The sequence below is a fragment of the Saimiri boliviensis genome, chromosome 2, assembly GCF_048565385.1.
Source record: "Saimiri boliviensis isolate mSaiBol1 chromosome 2, mSaiBol1.pri, whole genome shotgun sequence".
In the NCBI taxonomy this organism is placed as follows: Eukaryota; Metazoa; Chordata; class Mammalia; order Primates; family Cebidae; genus Saimiri; species Saimiri boliviensis.
Genome location: NC_133450.1, coordinates 36,406,542 through 36,426,483, shown reverse-complemented (window position 1 = coordinate 36,426,483; position 19,942 = coordinate 36,406,542). Strand labels below are relative to the sequence as shown.

The 19,942-nt window shown below is 36.6% G+C and overlaps 2 protein-coding genes across 18 annotated transcripts in view; one reads left to right on the top strand and one right to left on the bottom strand.

Moving 5' to 3' along the window:
• The window catches only part of PALS1 (protein associated with LIN7 1, MAGUK p55 family member), a 101,459-nt gene that overhangs the window by 65,083 nt on the left and 16,434 nt on the right, over positions 1-19,942 (top strand). For all 17 annotated transcript variants that reach the window (XM_010335179.3, XM_010335183.3, XM_074393099.1 and 14 more), the window contains 5 exons: positions 4,689-4,766; positions 5,311-5,457; positions 5,746-5,907; positions 7,242-7,319; positions 16,994-17,177. In XM_010335179.3, coding sequence (XP_010333481.1) covers positions 4,689-4,766; positions 5,311-5,457; positions 5,746-5,907; positions 7,242-7,319; positions 16,994-17,177 — 649 coding nt within the window. The remainder of the gene's footprint in view (positions 1-4,688; positions 4,767-5,310; positions 5,458-5,745; positions 5,908-7,241; positions 7,320-16,993; positions 17,178-19,942) is intronic.
• Positions 6,120-6,616, bottom strand: LOC101035967 (ubiquitin-ribosomal protein eL40 fusion protein-like). Its single transcript, XM_010335178.3, has one exon. The coding sequence runs from the start codon at positions 6,564-6,566 to the stop codon at positions 6,180-6,182; it is 387 nt and encodes a 128-aa protein (XP_010333480.1). The 5' UTR covers positions 6,567-6,616; the 3' UTR covers positions 6,120-6,179.

Here is a 19,942-nt window from a genome sequence, read left to right as displayed (position 1 = left end):
AGTCCAGGTACATTGTTTTAATTAGATAGTCAGAAAAAATACCAGATGTGTGACAAAGCACTTTGGGAAAAGGGGAAAAAAAGATAATAATACCAGAAACCAATTGTCCCTAATGGTGAAACACCCACACATGGCCATTGAAGTCTTGAATAACATAAACTCCAGATGCCTACCACTAGTATTCAACATTTTTTTGACAGTACCAGACAGTGCAATAAAACATGAAGAAGTAATGTATTATGAAGTTGTATAGGAACAGGGAAATATGAATTAATTTGTACAAATGCACACACATATTTAAACATGTAAGAGGTTTTGGAAGAATTAATAAACTCTTAAAAAGACTATCTCTGGGCCGGACATGGTGGCTCACACCTGTAATCCCAGCACTTTGGGAGGCTGAGGCAGGCAGATCACCTGAAGTCAGGAATTCAAGACCAGCTCGGCCAACATGGTGAAACCTGTCTCAAAAAAAAAAAGCTATCTCTGGGTATTAGATAAGTAGGTAATTTTCTTAGTTTTTTTTTGTGTGTGTGTGTGTTTCTCAAATTTAACAGGAAAAGGTCACTTTATAAAAAATTTAAAGCAAGAAATTTATTCTAGAAATAATTTGTGAATCTGTTGAATTTTTAACAGATATATATTTAAACAGGCTTCTAATTTAAAGCATTACTTTGATAACATTTTGGAAAGTCAATGGAAACATAGAGTTATATGGAGGCTGTTGTCATTGTCCAGATGTAAGATTTTGAATTGTAGTTGCACATATATAGAAATATTTACATAGAAAATTAATAGGACATAGTGTCTCTATGTGGGTAATAAAGACAAAGGAGACATCAAGGATGACTTCCTACCCTCTCTTCCTTTCATTGAATTCATTAAATATTTCAGTGTTGTTTGCCAGGCATTCTGCCAGTAGCCAAATATGAAGTTGAATAAAATACAGGTTCTATCTTCATTGAGCTTAGTGTAGTGGGGAAACAGTCCTATTGATAATTTTAAATCAAATATGTTCAGTTTTATGAGTACATATTATCTAGGCAAGTAGAATAAGGCAATTTAGGTAGCTGGGACAGCTACTATAATCGTAGTCGTTATTGGGGGACAGCATGGTTTGTGCAGGGAGCAAGCAGCTTGATGCTGAACCAGAAAGATAAAAGGAATGCCAGGAGATAGGGCTGGAAAAGATGAAAGAATCAGATGGTGACAGTCCTTAGATTTTTTTTTTTTTTTGAGATGGAGTCTTGCTCTGTCACCAGGCTGGAATGTAGTGGCGCCATATTGGTTCACTGCAACCTCCGCCTCCTATGTTCAAGCATTTCTCCTGCCTCAGCTTCCTGAGTAGCTGGAACTACAGGCGCATGCCACCACGCCTAGCTAATTTTTGTACTTTTAGTGGAGATGAGGTTTCACCATGTTGTTCAGGATGGTCTTGATCTCTTGACCTTATGATTCCCCCCCCCCAGGCCTCCCAATGTGCTGGAATTACAGACATGAGCCACTACAGCCAGCCCACAGCCAGATTTAATACTAAGGAGCTTAGTCTTAATCTTGTAAGTGACAGCTACTCAGAACTAGAATGGTCATATTTCTGTTGTAGAGTTAAAAAGGATATTTAATGACATAGAAAAATATTTTAGTTATTTATTAGTATCAGGTCCAAATAGTTATAAAATACTATTATAGGGGCTGAGCACAGTGGCTCACACCTATAATCCCAGCACTTTGGGAGGCTGAGGTGGGTAGACCACCTGAGGTCAGGAGTTCAAGACCATCCTGGCCAACATGGTGAAACCCCATCTCTACTAAAAATACAAAAAATTGGCACTGGGTGTGGTGGCGGGTTCCTGTAGTCCCAGCTACTCAGGAAGCTGAGGCAGGAGAATGGCTTGAACTCAGGAGGTGAAGATTGCAGTGAGCCAAGATCATGTGGTTGCACTCCAGCCTGGACAATAAAAGTGAAAAAAAAAAAGTAAAGAATAAAGAAGGGATATATACATAGACATTTTCTCAAAGTTTAGATGTTGAAGGTACATTTTTGGGGTAACCGACTTTATTGAGATACAATTTACATGCACTAAAAATGAGTGTGTGTTCTTATATAGTTCAGTGTATTTTGACAATCATGTACATCTGTAAAATGTACGACTGTCGTCAAATTATAGAAGCATCCATCACTCCACAGAGCTTCTCTCCCATGACCCTTTGCAGACAGTAACCACCTCTTTTCAACCCTCAGGCCCTATAGCTATCCACTGATTTGCTTTCTGTTTTACAAATTCGTCATTTGTGGACATTTTATGTAAATGTAGTAAGACAATAGTCTTTTCTATCAGACTTCTTTTGTTTAGTATAATGTTTTTGAGATCCATGTTGTTCTTTTATCAGTAGTTTGTAAATTGCTGACTTATTATTTCATTCTTTGATTATCCCATAATTTGACTACTCACCTATTGATATATATTTGGGTTGTTTCTTGTTTATGATTCTAGTAGGTAAGTAATGGTATATTGTTTTGATTTGCATTACATAGTGAGCATTCTATTTTTTTATTGATTATTTATCTTTTGTGAAATACCCAGTCAGATCTCTTTTCCATTTTATTCATCTTGAGTTGTAAGAGTTTTTAATATATTCTGGCTACATGTTCTTTGTCAGATACATATATCAAGGTGAATGTTTTGGTAAAGACAAATAGAAAAATGCAGGAAGGTTATATACCAAGGTGATTATCCCTCAGTACAATAAAAGTCCATCTGTTTACTTCCTTCCTTTTGGTTATTGATTTTCTGATTTTTTGCATTTAATATATATATATCATTTTTATAATTAAAAAATTAGTTTTAAAATGCAAAAGATCTTGCCTCTGAAGGAAAACAGGGAAAAGTGATATAGCTGAGGAAGAGGGCAAACAAGGTCAGGAAAGGATATTTTTAAAGATAAGAGATGAGAGCATTTTTATAGGCCAATGAAAAGGAGTGGTAGGATAAAAGAATAGCCTTCGTAGAAGTAGTTGTTGTTATGTGTTGACACTAGAATAAGCAACATATAGCTTAGTAGGGCACTGGGTAAACACAGTAGTTGTAAATTTCTTTAGAAGGGAAGATCTCAGAGATGTTTAGGAACTGACTTAAAAGTGAGAATAGGAAAGAGTCTCTAATACAGAAAATTATTATGGAATTGACTCAGTATATTTTGTACACCCTTGGTGCATTTTTAATTCAGAATTATCTTCCCATACTCACAGTTTCTTCAGCTATCAAAAGGTGTATGATCAAGACTACGAATTTCATTTAAAATTAATGTAGACTTGATAAACCTTAAAAAGGAAACAACCCTCTTTTAAAAACAACTTTGATTTACTCAGTCTTAAATCATGGACCTTGTCCCTTGTAAGATTTTAGTTGAGTTCTTGAAGAATATAACATTTTCTCTGCCATCCTGTTTATAAATATAGAACTCTACAATTAGAAATATAATTTTCTGGGTACCAAAACCACAGGACAGACTGATTTTGGTACTGTCATTGCTTTGATCCACTTGCTGTGGTAAAATTAATTAATCCCAAAATTACCATCTCTTAGGTTTCATATGGACATTACTGATAAAATGATTTAAAATAGTCCATTATAAGTTACCTTTTTTTTTTTTTTTTGAGACAGTTTCATTCTGTTATCCAGGCTAGAGTACAGTGGCGCCATGTCAGGTCACTGGAACCTCTACCTCCTGGGTTCAAGCCATTCTCCTGCCTCAGCCTCCTGAGTAGGTGGAATTACAGGCACACGCCACCACACCTGGCTAATTTTTGTATTTTTAGTAGACAGTGTTTTGCCATGTTGGCCAGGCTGGTCTCGAACTCCTGACCCCAAATGATCTGCCTGCTTTGGCCTCCCAAAGTGCTGGGATTATAGGTGTGAGTTATTGTATCTAGCCTGTTTTAAGATTTTCTTAATCATTCTTTGAAGCACCATAAATAGTAGGTACCATTCTACAGATAAAGAAACAAGCTAAAAAAAATTAATAACCAAGGGGAGTTTATCCTAGGAAGACAAAGATTTCTTGACTGTGGGAAATATTATGGTGATTGTTCCATTACACTCATATAAAATAATCTTGCTAGACTGTCACTCCTTTTTTTAAAATCATATTAAAAAAAATTATAAAATAGAGACGAGGTCTCACTCTGTTGCCCAGGCTGGTCTCAAATTCCTGGGCTCAAGCAATCCGCTCACCTCAGCCTCCCAAAGTGTAGGGATTACAAGTGTGAGCCACCGTGCCCAGCCTAGACTGTAACTCTTTAAGTTGTTATCTCTGATTTTAAGTAGTCACATAAATTATTTTAAAACTGTAAATAAATTTTAAACTTGTAAAATAGCAAGGTAACTGTTGGGACAATTTTTCTTTTGTGATTATTATTAATGAATTTTATGGTATGTTGGGAGAAACTTTCAAGATGGAAGTATTTTGTCTATCGGCATAAGTACCAAAATCTTATTTGGTGTTTTTTAATAAGAAATACTGTTATCCATAATAACAAAATTGAAAACTGTCATAATTCTCTTTAGTGATTTTTCCTTACAAGTATTTTTTATTTTAATTTGTACTTTAAAAAATATGACCATGCATATAGGTGCTTCTGATACTTCTATAATCTAGGAAGAATAATCTTTATTTTTGTTTCTTAGGTGCAAACTGTTTTGAAGCCAGTTCATCATAAGGAAGGACAAGAACTAACTACTTTGCTGAATACTCCACATATTCAGGTAGAAGATGGACAGATGATTGTATATATGGTTTTTCCAGTATTCTTTTATTTTATAATTTCTTTTTTTTCCCCCTTTTTTTAATCACAGGAGAAGGATTTAATCTTTTATTTTTTTAAATCAAAGACTCCAGGGCTGAAAGAGATGTCAAATATTATCTAGCCTTACAACCCCGTCTATAACATAATAATTATTCTTGGGTTATATATTTTCAGATTTAAAAATGAACTAAATTATTAAAAATTAGGCAAAAATTCTTCCCCCTTTTGGTTATCTTTTCCATAAGTTTTAATTATCTAGGGTGTTTAGGCCTTTACATTGATGTTGTTTTATGAAGTTTAATAAGTATTTTAGACTTTCATAACCCATTCCAGAGTATGCCCTTAGTACACTTAACACATCTTTATTTATTATTAGCTCTAGTTAATTATAGCACTTTTAAAGATATAATGGTCAGAATACTTTGTACATAGTGAGGTTAAAAATCACTCTGCAGAAATAAATTGTGCTATTAATTAAAATGCCATGGATTTCTTTGAAACAGGCACTTTTACTGGCCCATGATAAGGTTGCTGAGCAGGAAATGCAGCTAGAGCCCATTACAGATGAGAGAGTTTATGAAAGTATTGGCCAGTATGGAGGAGAAACTGTAAAAATAGTTCGTATAGAAAAGGCTCGTGATATTCCATTGGTAAGTATCCTACATACTGTTGTTAAGCAAGCGCATTTTTCTTCTGTTTGCATGCTTCAAAAGTCTGGTTAATTTCAGAGTTCTAATGAATAGAGTATTTCTCAAGTGGAAAATGTGGGGGAAAATGATGAAACCTTTAAATCTAATTACAATTACTGTAGCTGTGTAAGTAAATTTTTTCTTAAGATAACTGAAGGTTAGTATTGTTGAGTAGAAAACAAATAGAATTTAAAAATAAATGCTTAACAAAAAATTGTATTATTTTTAAATTAGGTAATTTTTTTCTAGGGTGCTACAGTTCGTAATGAAATGGACTCTGTCATCATTAGCCGTATAGTAAAAGGGGGTGCTGCAGAGAAAAGTGGTCTATTACATGAAGGAGATGAAGTTCTAGAGATTAATGGCATTGAAATTCGGGGGAAAGATGTCAATGAGGTTTTTGACTTGTTGGTAAGTTGACACAGCTAAAAGAATAATTTTATTTTTCTGCAATCAGTAGTAATATAACTCATTAATACACTCAGTACATATTTATTGAGTGCCTAATATGCACTAGCCATTTGGGAAATAGTAACAAAACAAAGTCTGTGTCCTCATGATTTTTTGCGTTATTTTATTTATTTATTTATTTTTGCTGCTCCAGTCAACCAAAGGGACACTTTATTGAGGCTCCAGGGCCATGGGGCCTGGGCAGAAGGCTGCCCTTCCAGGAAGGAAGAGGCTTATTTGACCTTCTTCTTGGGGCGCAGGTTGTTAGTGTGGCCATACTTCCTCTTGCAGCAGTTGACAGCACGGGGGTGCAGGCGAGCGTAGCACTTGCGGCAGATCATCTTGTCCCAGCTGTATTTCTGGGCAAGCTGGTGGAGGGAAGGCTCAATAATGCCACCTCGCAGGTGCAGCACCAGGTGCAGGGTGGACTCTTTCTGGATGTTGTTGTCTGAGAGCGTGCGGCCATCCTCCAGCTGTTTGCCGGCAAATATCAGACGCTGCTGGTCAGGTGGGATACCCTTCTTGTCTTGAATTTTGGCTTTGACATTCTCAATGGTGTCACTGGGCTCGACCTCAAGGGTGATGGTCTTGCCTGTGAGGGTCTTCACAAAGATCTGCATCTCTGCGTCTGCTTAGCCTGGCACGAACTCCCCACGACCGCCGCCAGCAACCAACTTGGCCGCCTCGCTCTATTTTATTTATTATCTGTAATTGATTGTTGTTTTTCTAATAATATTAGACAATAACAGTGCTATAGATCTGCAGTGTCCAGTATAATAGTCACTAGCTGCATGTAGCTATTTCTGTTTAAATTAAGTAAAATTTAAAATTCAGTTCTTTATTCACACTAGCTACATTTCAAGTGCTCAAAAGCAGTATGTAGTTAACGGCTACCATATTAAGATACAGAAGTAGCACAATTCCATCTTGGAGAAAGTTCTATTAGATAGTACTGGTATAATCAGGAAATCATTTATAGACATCTTTTGAGGGAAATTTATGATCAATTTGTACACACCCACAGACCAGATTTATGGTTTTAGTTACCCAGCATCTGTTATTACAGTGGACTCTCCACTATCTGCTTATGCTGTTCTAAAATCTATAAAACATCTTCACACACATATTTTCACCCAGCCCCATTCATTGGTTTGGTAGAGCAAAGTGCCACTGGTCATCATGTAAGTCTGTGGAGGGGTTCTGAAATACTCCAGTTTAGGGAATATACATCATAAAATCATGGAATGGTTTTCATAAATACAAATTTAAAAAATAACCTGATCTTTCTATTACAGTCTGATATGCATGGTACTTTAACATTTGTTCTGATTCCCAGTCAACAAATCAAGCCGCCTCCTGCCAAGGAAACAGTAGTAAGTGATTTTTAAATGTTCATTATTTATTTGTTCCATGGCTGCTGTTTACTTCTGTTATTGTTTACTGTTACAGAAATGTCACTGAGTATTTCTTGTACTCAAATACAGGTAGATTCAGTCATTTTTATTTAAATAAATATGAAATACCAATTTTTTAAATTAGTAAACTCTGTACCATTTTTTGGTGGGGTTGGGGGTGGAGATGCTGTCTCCAACTGTTGCCCAGGCTAGAGTGCAGTGATGTGATCTTCGCTCACTGCAACCTACGCCTTCTCGGTTCAAATAATTCTCCCACCTCAACCTCTTGAGTAGCTGAGATTATAGGCTTATGCCACCATGCCTGGCTAATTTTTGTATTTTTAGTAGAGATGGGGTTTTGCCATGTTGGCCAGGCTTGTCTTGAACTCCCTGGCTTCATGTCATCTGCCTGCCTTGGCCTCCCAAAATGCTGGGATTATAGGTAAGAGTCATTGCATCTGGCCAAGTCTGCACCTTTTTAAAATAAAGTGTTTCAGAATTTTTTATTTTGCAGTTATAGTGCATTTACTTAACTTAATACGGGGTAGAGTAAGTGCTTTTAAAAAGTTTGTGCAACCCTTATTTTAGAGTATATTGTTCTGTTAAACATTTACTCAGCTAACTCTATTAAAAGTTCGGCTTCATTACCCTATGATCAAGCAATTGCATTCCAAAGTATATATCCAAGAGGACTAAAACATATATTCACATAAGAATGTCTACATTAATGTTCATAGCAGCAGCATTCATAGTAGCTAGAAAGTAGTAACAACGCAAATATCTGTCAAGTGATGCATAAAAGACAAAATATGTATATATGATGGGATATTATTTGATAATTTATAAAGACTAAGGTACTGATATATGCCACAATATAGGATGAACCTTGAAGAAATTATGCGAAATGAAAAAGCCACTCACAAAAGGCCATGTATTGGTTCATTTATATAAAATGTCTAGAATAGGTAAATCTGTTGGAGAGAAAGTAGATTAGTAGTTCCTTAGATGTGGAGATGAGGAGTTATGAGGAAGTGGTAATTGCTAATCAGTACCAAGTTTCTTTTTGAGGGGTTAAAAATGTTCTGAAATTATTTGTGGTGATAGTTGTACAAATCTGTGAATATACTAAAACCATCCAGTTGTTTACATGGGTGAATTGTATATGAATTATAGTCCAATAAAACTATTTAAAAATGATAAACTTTAAAGTGTTGAATTAACATGGAAGCTTGTTGTATTGCATCTGTTATTCTTTAAAGCACAGCAGTTTGAGAAAGAACACATTTCATTTTTTTCTCAGTATTTCATCACAGGTATGTTTTATATTTTTGCTATCGTTCCATGTTTTCCCTTTATGTTTTACGAAACATGCTGAAGTTGATATTGTATCTGAAACCTACTTTATGTTTACAGTGTTTTGTAGGAAGAGAAATGAGGGAATACCGTTTCTCTTTGAATTCAAACAGCTTGATTTTCTGTGCATTGTGTTTTTCCCTATTTATCTCCTGTGAATAAGCCCCAAACTTCAAAAGTAGCTTTGCAAACTGAGGAGACAACAGAGGAGGGTTGGAATATGCTCCTACTTAATTATCTACAATAATCCATCTCTCCTGAGCAAATACTTTTGTCTTTTGAGAATGAATGTCAGAAGTTGTCATTTTTTTGGTTTGTTTTGTTTGAGATGGGATCTGGCTCTGTTGCCCAGGCTGGAGTGCAGATTACAACTCACTGCAACCTCCTAACTCAGCTTCTCTAGTAGCTGGAACCACAGATGCATACCATCACATTCGGCTAATTTTTGGTACCTTTGGTAGAGATGGGGTTTCACTATGTTGCCCAGGCTGGTCTCAAACTCCTGAGCTTAAGTGATCCACCCGCCTGAGCCTCCCAAGGTGCTGGGATTACAGGCGTGAGCCAGCATGCCCAGCCAAGACATGTTTTCTCAACATTTTTTTTTTTCCTTCTCTTCATGTAGAGTCTGTAATTCTGTAAAAGAAAAGCTATTTTTTCATGGATAAAATTAATCGAGGTGTTACATTGATACTTGTTGATTCTCATTGTATGCAGAACAGAATGTCAAAGTAATTAACTTACACAGATTGTTTCCACCTAACAATGAAATAACTTACTTATCCTTTAGTGGTTATTTAACCCCCACTGTTCATTATTGATTAAGAATAAAAGGCTGGTTTAATCTGAAAACCAAAGGAATATATGTTCATGGTGAACAATCTCAGGAACTACCTAACTGGAAAATGAAGTTGCTTAAAAAGGAAGAAAGTGGGAAAAAGGAACCAGATGCCAGGTCCATCCTATTTAAAATGCAGCTTATTTTTTTTTCTTTTTAGTTGGAGTTTTGCTCTGTCACCGAGGCTGGAGTACAGTGGCACGATCTGGGCTCACTGCAACCTCCACCTCCCATGATTTTCACATGATTTTCCTGCTTCAGCCTCCCAAGTAGCTGGGACTACAGGTGCACACTACCACACCTGGCTTATTTTTGTATTTTTAGTAGAGAAGGGGTTTGACCTTTTTGGCCAGGCTCATCTCAAACTCTTGATCTCTGGCAATTCGCCCGCCTTGGCCTCCCAAGGTGCTGGGATTATAGCTGTGAACCACCATGTCCGGCCCCTACTTTTCTCTTTTTATTATGAATAACTCTCAATTGCAATATAGCTTGCCAAGTTTTATCAAACCTAACTGGCATAAAATGAATTACTATTATTAAAGCTCATTGAGGCTGTCCAGAAAGGAAATAATAATAGGAAATCATAATCTTGGTTGACATGTGGAGAATAATTATTTATGGAATTGAAGATCTAAAGAAATTAGAACCAGTTATTGAGTATTCATTTTAGTGCAGGTCAGCATCTGTTGAGAGCTGCAGCAGATCTTTCTGATTTATGTTCTGTGATATTAGAAACGTGTTTAAGACAGATACACAAAATAGGTGTTTTCTGAAACTCCTGTATAATCCCTTGTTGAACTATAATGTCATGTATGGCAACAGTAAGCTGTGTCAGGAGAAGTATTCTCTGAGTTCTTAAAATTTCTTTTGTACCACACATAGCAACCAGTGGCTGCTCTTTCAGTAGCAGGGGGCAAGAGTCTTGCCACCTTTGTATTTCACTTCCTGGGTAACCGACACATTTGACCTATGAAACATATACATTATTCAAACTGTGCAGTTTCCTTCTTGCCTTTAAAAAAAAAAAGGAAGGGTTGAATTTCCCAGACTAGTTTGTAAAACTTTAGATTATTCAATAATATGTAGGGAGGACATAATAGACTTTTATCTAAATGGGATTTTTTTCATTTAGTCTAATGCCATAATCTAACAAGGAATGTATTGAAATGAAGCAGTATCACACTGCTTATTAGTTACAGAATATGTACCAGATAATTAACAGATTATTGATTGTTTTAGATATATAAGCTATTATTATGATTATGTACTCTGTGCCAGGCACTACAGAGATAACTGTTGTAAGGAAAAGTTGAGAACCATTGCTATCAAATGCATTGCTTTCCCTTTATAGGTATAAAATGTATTAATAAAGATACTTATTAGTACATGGTGGATAGGGGAAGAGGAGGCATCCTAGAGTTGTGGGGAGATACCGAAAAACTTGCTTGATGCTGTAAAGGCTTTCCTTGACTCCCTTTCACTATTTTCCCTTCTATAATGAACTTTAAGAGTTAAAGATAAATCTACGATAGTAAGAAATGCAGAAATAAAAAGTACAAAGAAAAATATTTTGATAGCAGAGATGTGGAATCAACCTAAATACCCATCAGTGGTAGAATGGATAAAGAAAATGTGGTATATATACACCATGCAGCCATAAAAAAAATTAAATCATATCCTTTGCAGGGATGTGGATGGAGTTGGAGGCCATTGTCCTTAGCAAACTAACGCAGAAACAGAAAACCAAATACCACATGTTCTCTTATAAGTGGGAGCTAAATGAAGAGAACATACGGACACACAGAGGGAAACAACACACACTGGGGTCTTTTGGAGGATAGAGGGTTGGGGGAGGGAGAGGATCAGGAAAAATAACTAATTGGTACTAGGCTTAATTAATACCTAGGCGATGAAGTAATATGTACAACAAACCCCCAAGACGCAAGTTTGCCTATTTAAAAGTTAAAAAAAATATTTAGTATAAAAAATATAAAAGCCAACCAAGTACTTAGACATAACAGAAAAGGGAAAAACCAAATTTCCTTTTTTTTCCCCCCTCTTTTTGATTTTGAGGGAGTCACCAATGTGATAGCCTTTCCTTCATGGATACTAACTTGTCCATTAAGCTAATCCCAAAGTTGTCTCCGAGGTACACTGTTCAGGTGATTGTAGCAAATTTATACTTTTCCAAAGGAGTTCATTCCGTTGAACAAGTGGAATACAACATCCTGAGTTTCTATATCAGTACTCTCCAAACATACATACATACATATATATTATATATGTATATATATATATATATATATTTTTTTTTTTTTTTGAGACAGTTTTACTTTGTCGCCCAGGCTGGAATATAGTGGCATGATCTTAGCTCACTGCAATCTCCACCTCCTGGGTTCAAGCAACCCTCCCACCTCAGCCTCCTAAGTAGCTGGGACTACAGCTACCATGTACATGTACCATCTACTGTGCCACCGGCTAATTTTGTTTTTGTATTTTTAGTAGAGATGGGGTTTTGCCACATTGGCCAGGCTGGTCTTGAACTCTCGACTTCAGGCGATCCACCGGCCTCTGCCTCCCAAAGTGCTGGGATTATAGGTGTGAGCCACCATGCCCAGCCTACTCTCCAAAAGTTTTATTACACACCTTTATCAATTAAAAAACATTGAACATGCCGCCTCCCAAATTTTATATATGTACTGCTATACTTACTATCCTAAATTACAATATAGGACAAATTTTATTGTTATTAATAAGTAATTCAAATAGCTTTCTTGATTGGTTGAAAAAAATATTTTGGAACATTGAATCCCTAAAAAACATGTACATAAACTGATGAATCATTATCCCTGTATCCTATCCCCATTTTATCATTAAGACTTCAATTATGAACAACTTAACAGATACAGAAAAAAAGGAAAAAGAAAATATTGGGCTGGAAGATAATTGTGTCCAAACAGTTCTGTAATTTGAAATGTAAATAGAAGATTTTGTTCTGTTTAGAAGCTGAATACTGTTTTGATCAGATACACTGTACTGATTGTTATTATAGTATTATGAGGCCCTGGGCCTTTCCTATGAGAGTCAGCTTATCGCCTTCATTTTAAAGTGGTTTTGTTTTTTGTTGTATGAGAAACAAAATAATTTAGCCACTAACAGGAAAGATTGGTGGAGATAGCTTCTAGAACTTATAAGAATTAATCAGTGGAATATATGGATCGAAATCATATAGTATATGTTAAGGCAATACCCAGACTTTAACTCATTCCAGTTGTTAATTTTTCTGATGTGAAATAAATTTTCCTTAGAAAAAATAAAAAGCTTTTTTCTCTTAATTTCAGGAAAGTAAGAATTGCTTCTCTGAATTTTAGGGTATATTTTAGATGGAACTAGATAAACTTGTCACATAAGTAAAGCATGTTCTCTTCCCAGCCTACACAAAGAGGGGCCCTATTCCAAGCCAGTGAAGTTAGAATAGTTAAGGGATGAAAACTACATAGGCAAGAGTACATGGAAAAGTACTTCTGGGTGATTTTATTGGCCTGGCAATGGTCATAAATGTAGATATTCCCTCCTCACTGCTCTTCTTAATTTCTCTCACGGTAGTAGTTCTCTAAGATATCTGTACCTAGTAATTACCCAAGGAACCTGATTAAAATTCAGAGTCTGAGAGTCTGAGGTGTGGCCTGAGAATTCAGCATTTTAATAAACATCCTAGGCAGGTGATCTGAGCAAAAACACTTTGAAAAACAACAAAAGCTGGATATCCTTTCAGAAAGTGATTCGATAAAATTATCAATCAGGTTGACAAGTACTCTGATTTTATCTTTGAAAAATTTGGTAAAATTGATCTCCTCTACCTCAAGTGATGCCTAAAATTCTATTTTAGATTCTCAAGGTTTTTGGGTTGTTGTTTTTTTTTTTTTTTTGGCAAAAAAGGCAACTCAAACAGATGCTAGAAGTAGTATTAATTGATAGGATAATAAGCACAGATTTTTTTTAAAAAAACATATTTCTAGATAATACTATATATAAAATTTTTTCCTCATACCAACTATTTTTTGCTCCATCTCTCAACTGTGTTTTTATTCACTGCTATCCTACACAACTTTCTAAAATTAATTTTTAGTGTTGACTGACAGATTTCAAGATTTTAATAAAAACTTTTTTCACATCTAGAACAAGGCTCTTTAGGGCATTTTCCATTTAGGATGCAGCATAGCACTTTGAAATTTGGTGTAGAATCTTAACTATATTTGATACAAGACTATGTACTATTCTTTTCCATTTATATGAGTTAAGATACAGAGGAAACTAATCAGTATTTCTAGAAATCAGGATGATAATTATCCTTGGAGGTGATGGGATGGGTAGTCACTGAAAGAGACCAGCTGGGGCTTCTGAGGTGCTGGTAATATTCTGGTTTTTTATTTGGATGCTAGTTACACAAGACTGTTTAGTTTTTGAAAATTCACTGTGCTGTACACTTACGATTATGTGTATGTCTTGTACCTGTGTAGTGCATCAAAAGTTATCCCCAAAAGGCATAATAACATTGAAGTTTTACTTGTAGCCATTTAACTTTTTTATCTTTATATTTTTAACTAGATCATTTTTTTAACCTTAGTTTCAGTTTGTATATTAGGACTCAGCTTTATTTCCTATTTACAGACGTTAGTAAACTATTTCTTTAAAATGAAAAAATATTCTTTAATGACAAGCCAAAGATTTTTTTTTTTAATAGTGCTGTTACTGGGCTGGGCGTGTTAGCTCATGCCTGTAATCCCAGCATTTTGGGAGGCCAAAACGGGCAAATTACCTGAGGTCAGGAGTTCGAGACAGCCTGACTAACATTGAAAAACCCCGTCTCTATTAAAAATACACAGTTAGCTGGGCATGGTGGCTCATGCTTGTAATCCCAGCTACTCGGCAGGCTGAAGCAGGAAATTGCTTGAACCCGAGAGGCAGAGGTTGCTGTGAGCCGAGATCACGCCATCGCACTCCAGCCTGGGCAACAAGAGCGAAACTCTGTTTCCAGAAAAAAAAAAAGCCTCTGTCTGTCTGTCTGTCTGTTTACCTATCTATCTATATTTATCCAACTTTATCACTTAGAAAGCATTTTTTCAAATTTCCTATAGTCTATCATCGACAGTACTCAATTTAGTCAGTGTCTCAAGCACTTGAAGAGGATACTGTAGTCTTTAAAATAATTTTTAGGGAAGACTAGTATTATCTTGATTACATATAACCTCGATTATGGTGAGAGTAAAACACTTAAAGCCAAGGCTAGGTGCAGTGGCTCACGTCTGTAATACCAGCTCTTTGGGAGGCCTAGGTGAGTGGATCACCTGAGATCGGGAGTTTGAGACAAGCCTGACCAACATGGAGAAACCCCATCTCTACTAAAAATACACAATTAGCCAGTCACGGTTGCTCATTCCTGTAATTCCAGCTACTCAGTAGGCTTTAGCAGGAGAATTGCTTCAACCCAAGAGGCAGAGGTTGCGGTGAGCTGAGATCGTGCCATTGCATTCCAGCCTGGGCAACAATAGCAAAACTCCGTCTCAAAAAAAAAACAACAAAAAACAAAAAAACAAAAAAAGGCCTCCATCCATCCATTTATCTAACTTTATCACTTACAAAGCATTTTATCAAATTTCACATAGTCTGTCATCAGCAGTACTCAGTTTAGTCAGTGTCTCAAGTGCTTAAAGAGGATATCATCTTTAAAATAATTTTTGGGGCAGACTGGTATTATCTTTATTACATATAACCTCAATTATGATGAGAGTAAAACACTTAAAGCCATGGCTGGACGCAGTGGCTCGCATATGTAATCCCAGCACATTGGGAGGCCAAGTCGGATGGATCATAAGGTCAAGAGATTCAGACCATCCTGGCCAACATGGTGAAACCCCGTCTCTACTAAAAATACAAAATTAGCCAGGTGTGGTGGTGGGCGCCTATAGTCCCAGCTACTTGGGAGGCTGAGGCAGGAGAATCGCTTGAACCTGGGAGGCGGAGGTTGTAGTGAGCCAAGATCACACCACTGCACTCCAGCCCAGGGACAGAGTGGGACTCCATCTCAAAAAACAACAAAAACAAGTTAGCTGGGCATGGTGGTGAGTGCCTGTAATCGCAGCTACTTGGGAGGCTGAGATAGGAAAATCGCTTGGACCCGGTAGGTGGAGGTTACAGTGTGCCAAGATTGTGGCACTGCACTCCAGCCTGGACGACAGAGTGTGACTGCATCTTAAAAAAAACAGAGAGAGAGAGAGAGAGAGAGAGAGAGAGAGAGAGAGCGCGCGAGAGAGAGCGCCAAATAACATTTGGATAGAAATGGATCTTTAATTCCTTGGCTGTTCATCTATTGCGTGGTTCACTGAACCTGAACTTGGAATTTAACGTATGTGGGACAGAAATGCTCATTACAAATATGTGTGATATTTCATTGGATGAATTAGGTTTCTTACAGATTTTGGAAGTGTCACATGCAACTTGCCCAGGTTAGGTAAAAATTAGACATGGAGAAGTTAAAGAGATTAGTATTTTTATAACTTCTTAGAAGTAAGAATAGTCTGCCATATCTTACAGAGGCATATTGGAAGAAATGGCATATGAAGTAGCTTTCTATAAGTTCATGAGAGTTCCTATCTACCCTTAATGCTAAGTAGAATAGCACAATTCTTTGATTTATTTGGAGTTTCAAGGACACATTATTAGCAAAAATCATAACTTGTACCATTAATAATATGTTTATAGCATACAAATAGGAATTGATTATAAACTTGATTTAGATAATTTTAGTCATTTGTAGTGTGCTTGTTTCATGAACATATCCTTTAGAAGAAACACCGAGAGAGTGTAAGGCACAGTTGGACTGACAATGGAGTCAAGAGACAATGACAGCCCCAGGGAAGATGATATTCACCTGCTTCAATGATGAATTGTGGTGTGGTAAAGTGTACCTTTTCTGGTAGTAGTGATTTAGAAATTGCATACCTTATAGCAGAGACATTGTTTTTCATAGGTCAGGATTCTATTCTATTTCTGCTTCTCTCAAGCTTTTGAGGCACCTTGGACCTCAGCCTGTAGCTGCTATCAATGTTGTGGATGTCCTTGTACCTATTTGCAAGTCAACAGAGAAGACAACAGATCAGCCTGAGAAAATACTGCCGCAAAACACTTTTACTTAACACCCTTCTTCCAACTACAGTTTCTTTGCACTAATGAAAAATTGTGTCCAAAGTGCAGTGGCTCACACCTATAATCCTACCACTTTGGGAGGCTGAGGGAGGAGGATTGCTTGAGGCTAGAAATTTGAGATCATCTTGGGCAACATACTGAGATACTGTGTCTATTAATTTTTTTTTAAATTAAAAACATTTGTAGCATTTATATTCTTACAAAACATTTTATATTGCCATTTATCGTTGTTTTTATTTTTGCCCTTTTTATCTTTTAGATCCATGTAAAAGCTCATTTTGACTATGACCCCTCAGATGACCCTTATGTTCCATGTCGAGAATTAGGTCTGTCTTTTCAAAAAGGTGATATACTTCATGTGATCAGTCAAGAAGATCCAAACTGGTGGCAGGCCTACAGGGAAGGGGATGAAGATAATCAACCTCTAGCTGGGCTTGTTCCAGGTAAGAGACAATATGGTAGAAAGTACACAGTATTAAAAGAATGTACAAAATGCAAGTCTTCACAAAGAAAAACTTTTTCATGCCTCTTAAAAAAATCTTGCAGTTACTTTTTCGTATAGTTGGGTTTTTATGTTGTCCCTGTAACGTAAGTGTCTTAAATAGAATGTGGCTAATTCTTTGGCCTTTAGAATGGAATTATGTATAACTTCAGCCAATCCCATATTGTACTACATTCTCTGTATACATATTAAGATGACCCCATTATCAAGGCAACACAACTTGTTTTATGCTACATACTATACTATGACATTAATCAGTGCATCACCACGATTTATGAGAAGGAAAGATGCATCACTTTAAGGAATCAGGAAAAGTAACATCATAGAATGTATTATACCAAATGTGATCTTAGGGCAGAAATAGGCTGCTCCAATTTTTTTTTTAGACAGAGTTTTGCTCTTATTGCCCAGGCTGGGGTATAATGGCATGATCTCAGCTGACCGCAACCTCTAGCTCCCAGGTTGAAGCAAAGTATAGACAAGGTTTCTCCGTGTTGGTCAGGCTGGTCTCAAACTCCCTACCTCAGGTGATCCACCTCAGCCTCCCAAAGTGCTGGAATTAAAGGTGTGAGCCACCACGTCCAGCTCCAAATTTTTTGTTGATGAAACTATCCCTAATTTAGATTAAACTGTAACTTTAGCTTACTTTATAGATGAAGATTATTAAGGGGACATGTTTCTGAGAAAGAGTTAAGATGATACAAAATAGAACAAATTATAGTCATGCATTGCTTAACAACAGGGATATGTTCTGAGAAATGTACTGTTAGGTGATTTCATTGTTGTGAAAACAGAGTGAGTGTATTTACACAAACCTAGATGGTATGGCTTGTTGTACACCTAGGCTATGTGATAATAGCCTATTGTTCCAGCCACCATCATATATGTGGTTTATTGTTGGCTGAAATGTTGTTATGCAGTACATGACTGTATGTGGATATAATTTTTTTCTACAAATGGCTCCTATAGTTCCCAGAATGGGAGTAGAATGGAGAAAGGAGAGCAGAACCAAGGGAAGTATAATAAGCTATTAAAGAAGGCAAAGGAATACATACAGGATGATAAAAATAGGGACATAGGGTAAAGGGATAATCACCTATTTGTTAGTAAGTGTTGTTATGTCTGCACCATATAAGGCATTTGCATGGTGCTGAGATAAACTTCGCTTCCATGCTTGACTTGAAAGCATATCCATTAATACTTTCGTGTATTTTTTTTCTGTGTCCCCCACTTTATAATACTTTCATGATATTGTCTCTGTTACAGTTCTTTCTACCATATACTCTCAGTTTGTAAACTTGAGGTCAAAACTGGGTCTTAATTTATTTTAAATCAGACAATTTATGTTAAATTAATAAACAAAAGGTGATTTTAAAAAATAGTTCTCAAACAAAAAACATAAAAAAAAAAAAAGTTTGCCAGGCGCGATGGCTTACGCCTGTAATCCCAGCACTTTGGGAGGCCAAGGCGGGCGGATAACGAGGTCAAGAGATCAAGACCATCCTGGCCAACATGGTGAAACCCTGTCTCTACTAAAAGGACAAAAAATGAGCCGGGCGTGGTGATGCGTGCCTGTAGTCGCAGCTACTCGGGAGGCTGAGGCAGGAGAATTGCTTGAAACCAGAACACGGAAGTTGCAGTGAGCCAGGATCGCGCCACTGCACTCCAGCCTGGTGATAAGAGTGAGACTCTCTCTTAAAAAAAAAAAAAAAAAAAAAAAAAAAAGTTCTGCCAGAACTGCTGTTTCTGAATTAGACCTTTCACTGCTTCTCTGTAACATTTTCTGCCCTTATATTTTACCAACATTTTTTTTAGTGATCATCCCTCCTACTGATACCTGAAGATCTTAAGTGTAAAGCCATACACTGCATTTGACTACAAGCAGTAGTTTAGGGGAAAAGAGGAAAAGGAGGGCATGAAAAAAAGACTTAAGAAATATTGGCTATCAGATAATGTAGGAGGAACATAGGAAGTTGTCCAAAGATTTTAGAACAGGTTAAAAGGAATCTCTTTTATTTCTCTAAGTAACCCAAAGACACTTTTCTGGGTAACAAGAGATTTCAACATAATATTTACATTTACTCTTTTTGAGTATAAGGTCACAGAAAACTTCAAGTTTCTCACTTTAAAACTCAAAATCTAGAAACAGATTTTGTCTATATCAGTCATATTTTAAGGAAGGAGAAATGGACTTATTACATTTATTTTAGAGGATGATGCTACAACCCTTGATTCTTCAGAGTTAACAATACAGGACATTTCTCTAGAATCTTGGAGTGTTGGGCAGCCATTGTGGGTCCGCCTCAGGCTTGTGCCAAATATCAGTATGGTATCTTCTTACCATGCCAAACTTTAGCCCATTAATGTTTAGAACTAGGGTTTGTTGTTAGGTTGATTTTCTGAATGTATATAGATTCCAGTGATAACACTTTTAATAAGATTAAAGATCTACCTTAGAGTTTGACAATGGCTTTCCATCAGAATTTGACGAATTTTTTAAGAGGTCATTATGACACTGGCTGTGGTTTCTCACACTTGTAATCCCAGCACTTTGGGAGGCTGAGGCGGGAGGATCACTTGAGTCCAGGAGTTTGAGACCAGCCTGGGCCACATAGTGGCATAGCTATAATAGTGAGACCCTGTCTCTACAAACAATTTTAAAATTAGCTGAGCATGGTGGTACGTACCTGTAGTCCCAGCTACTCA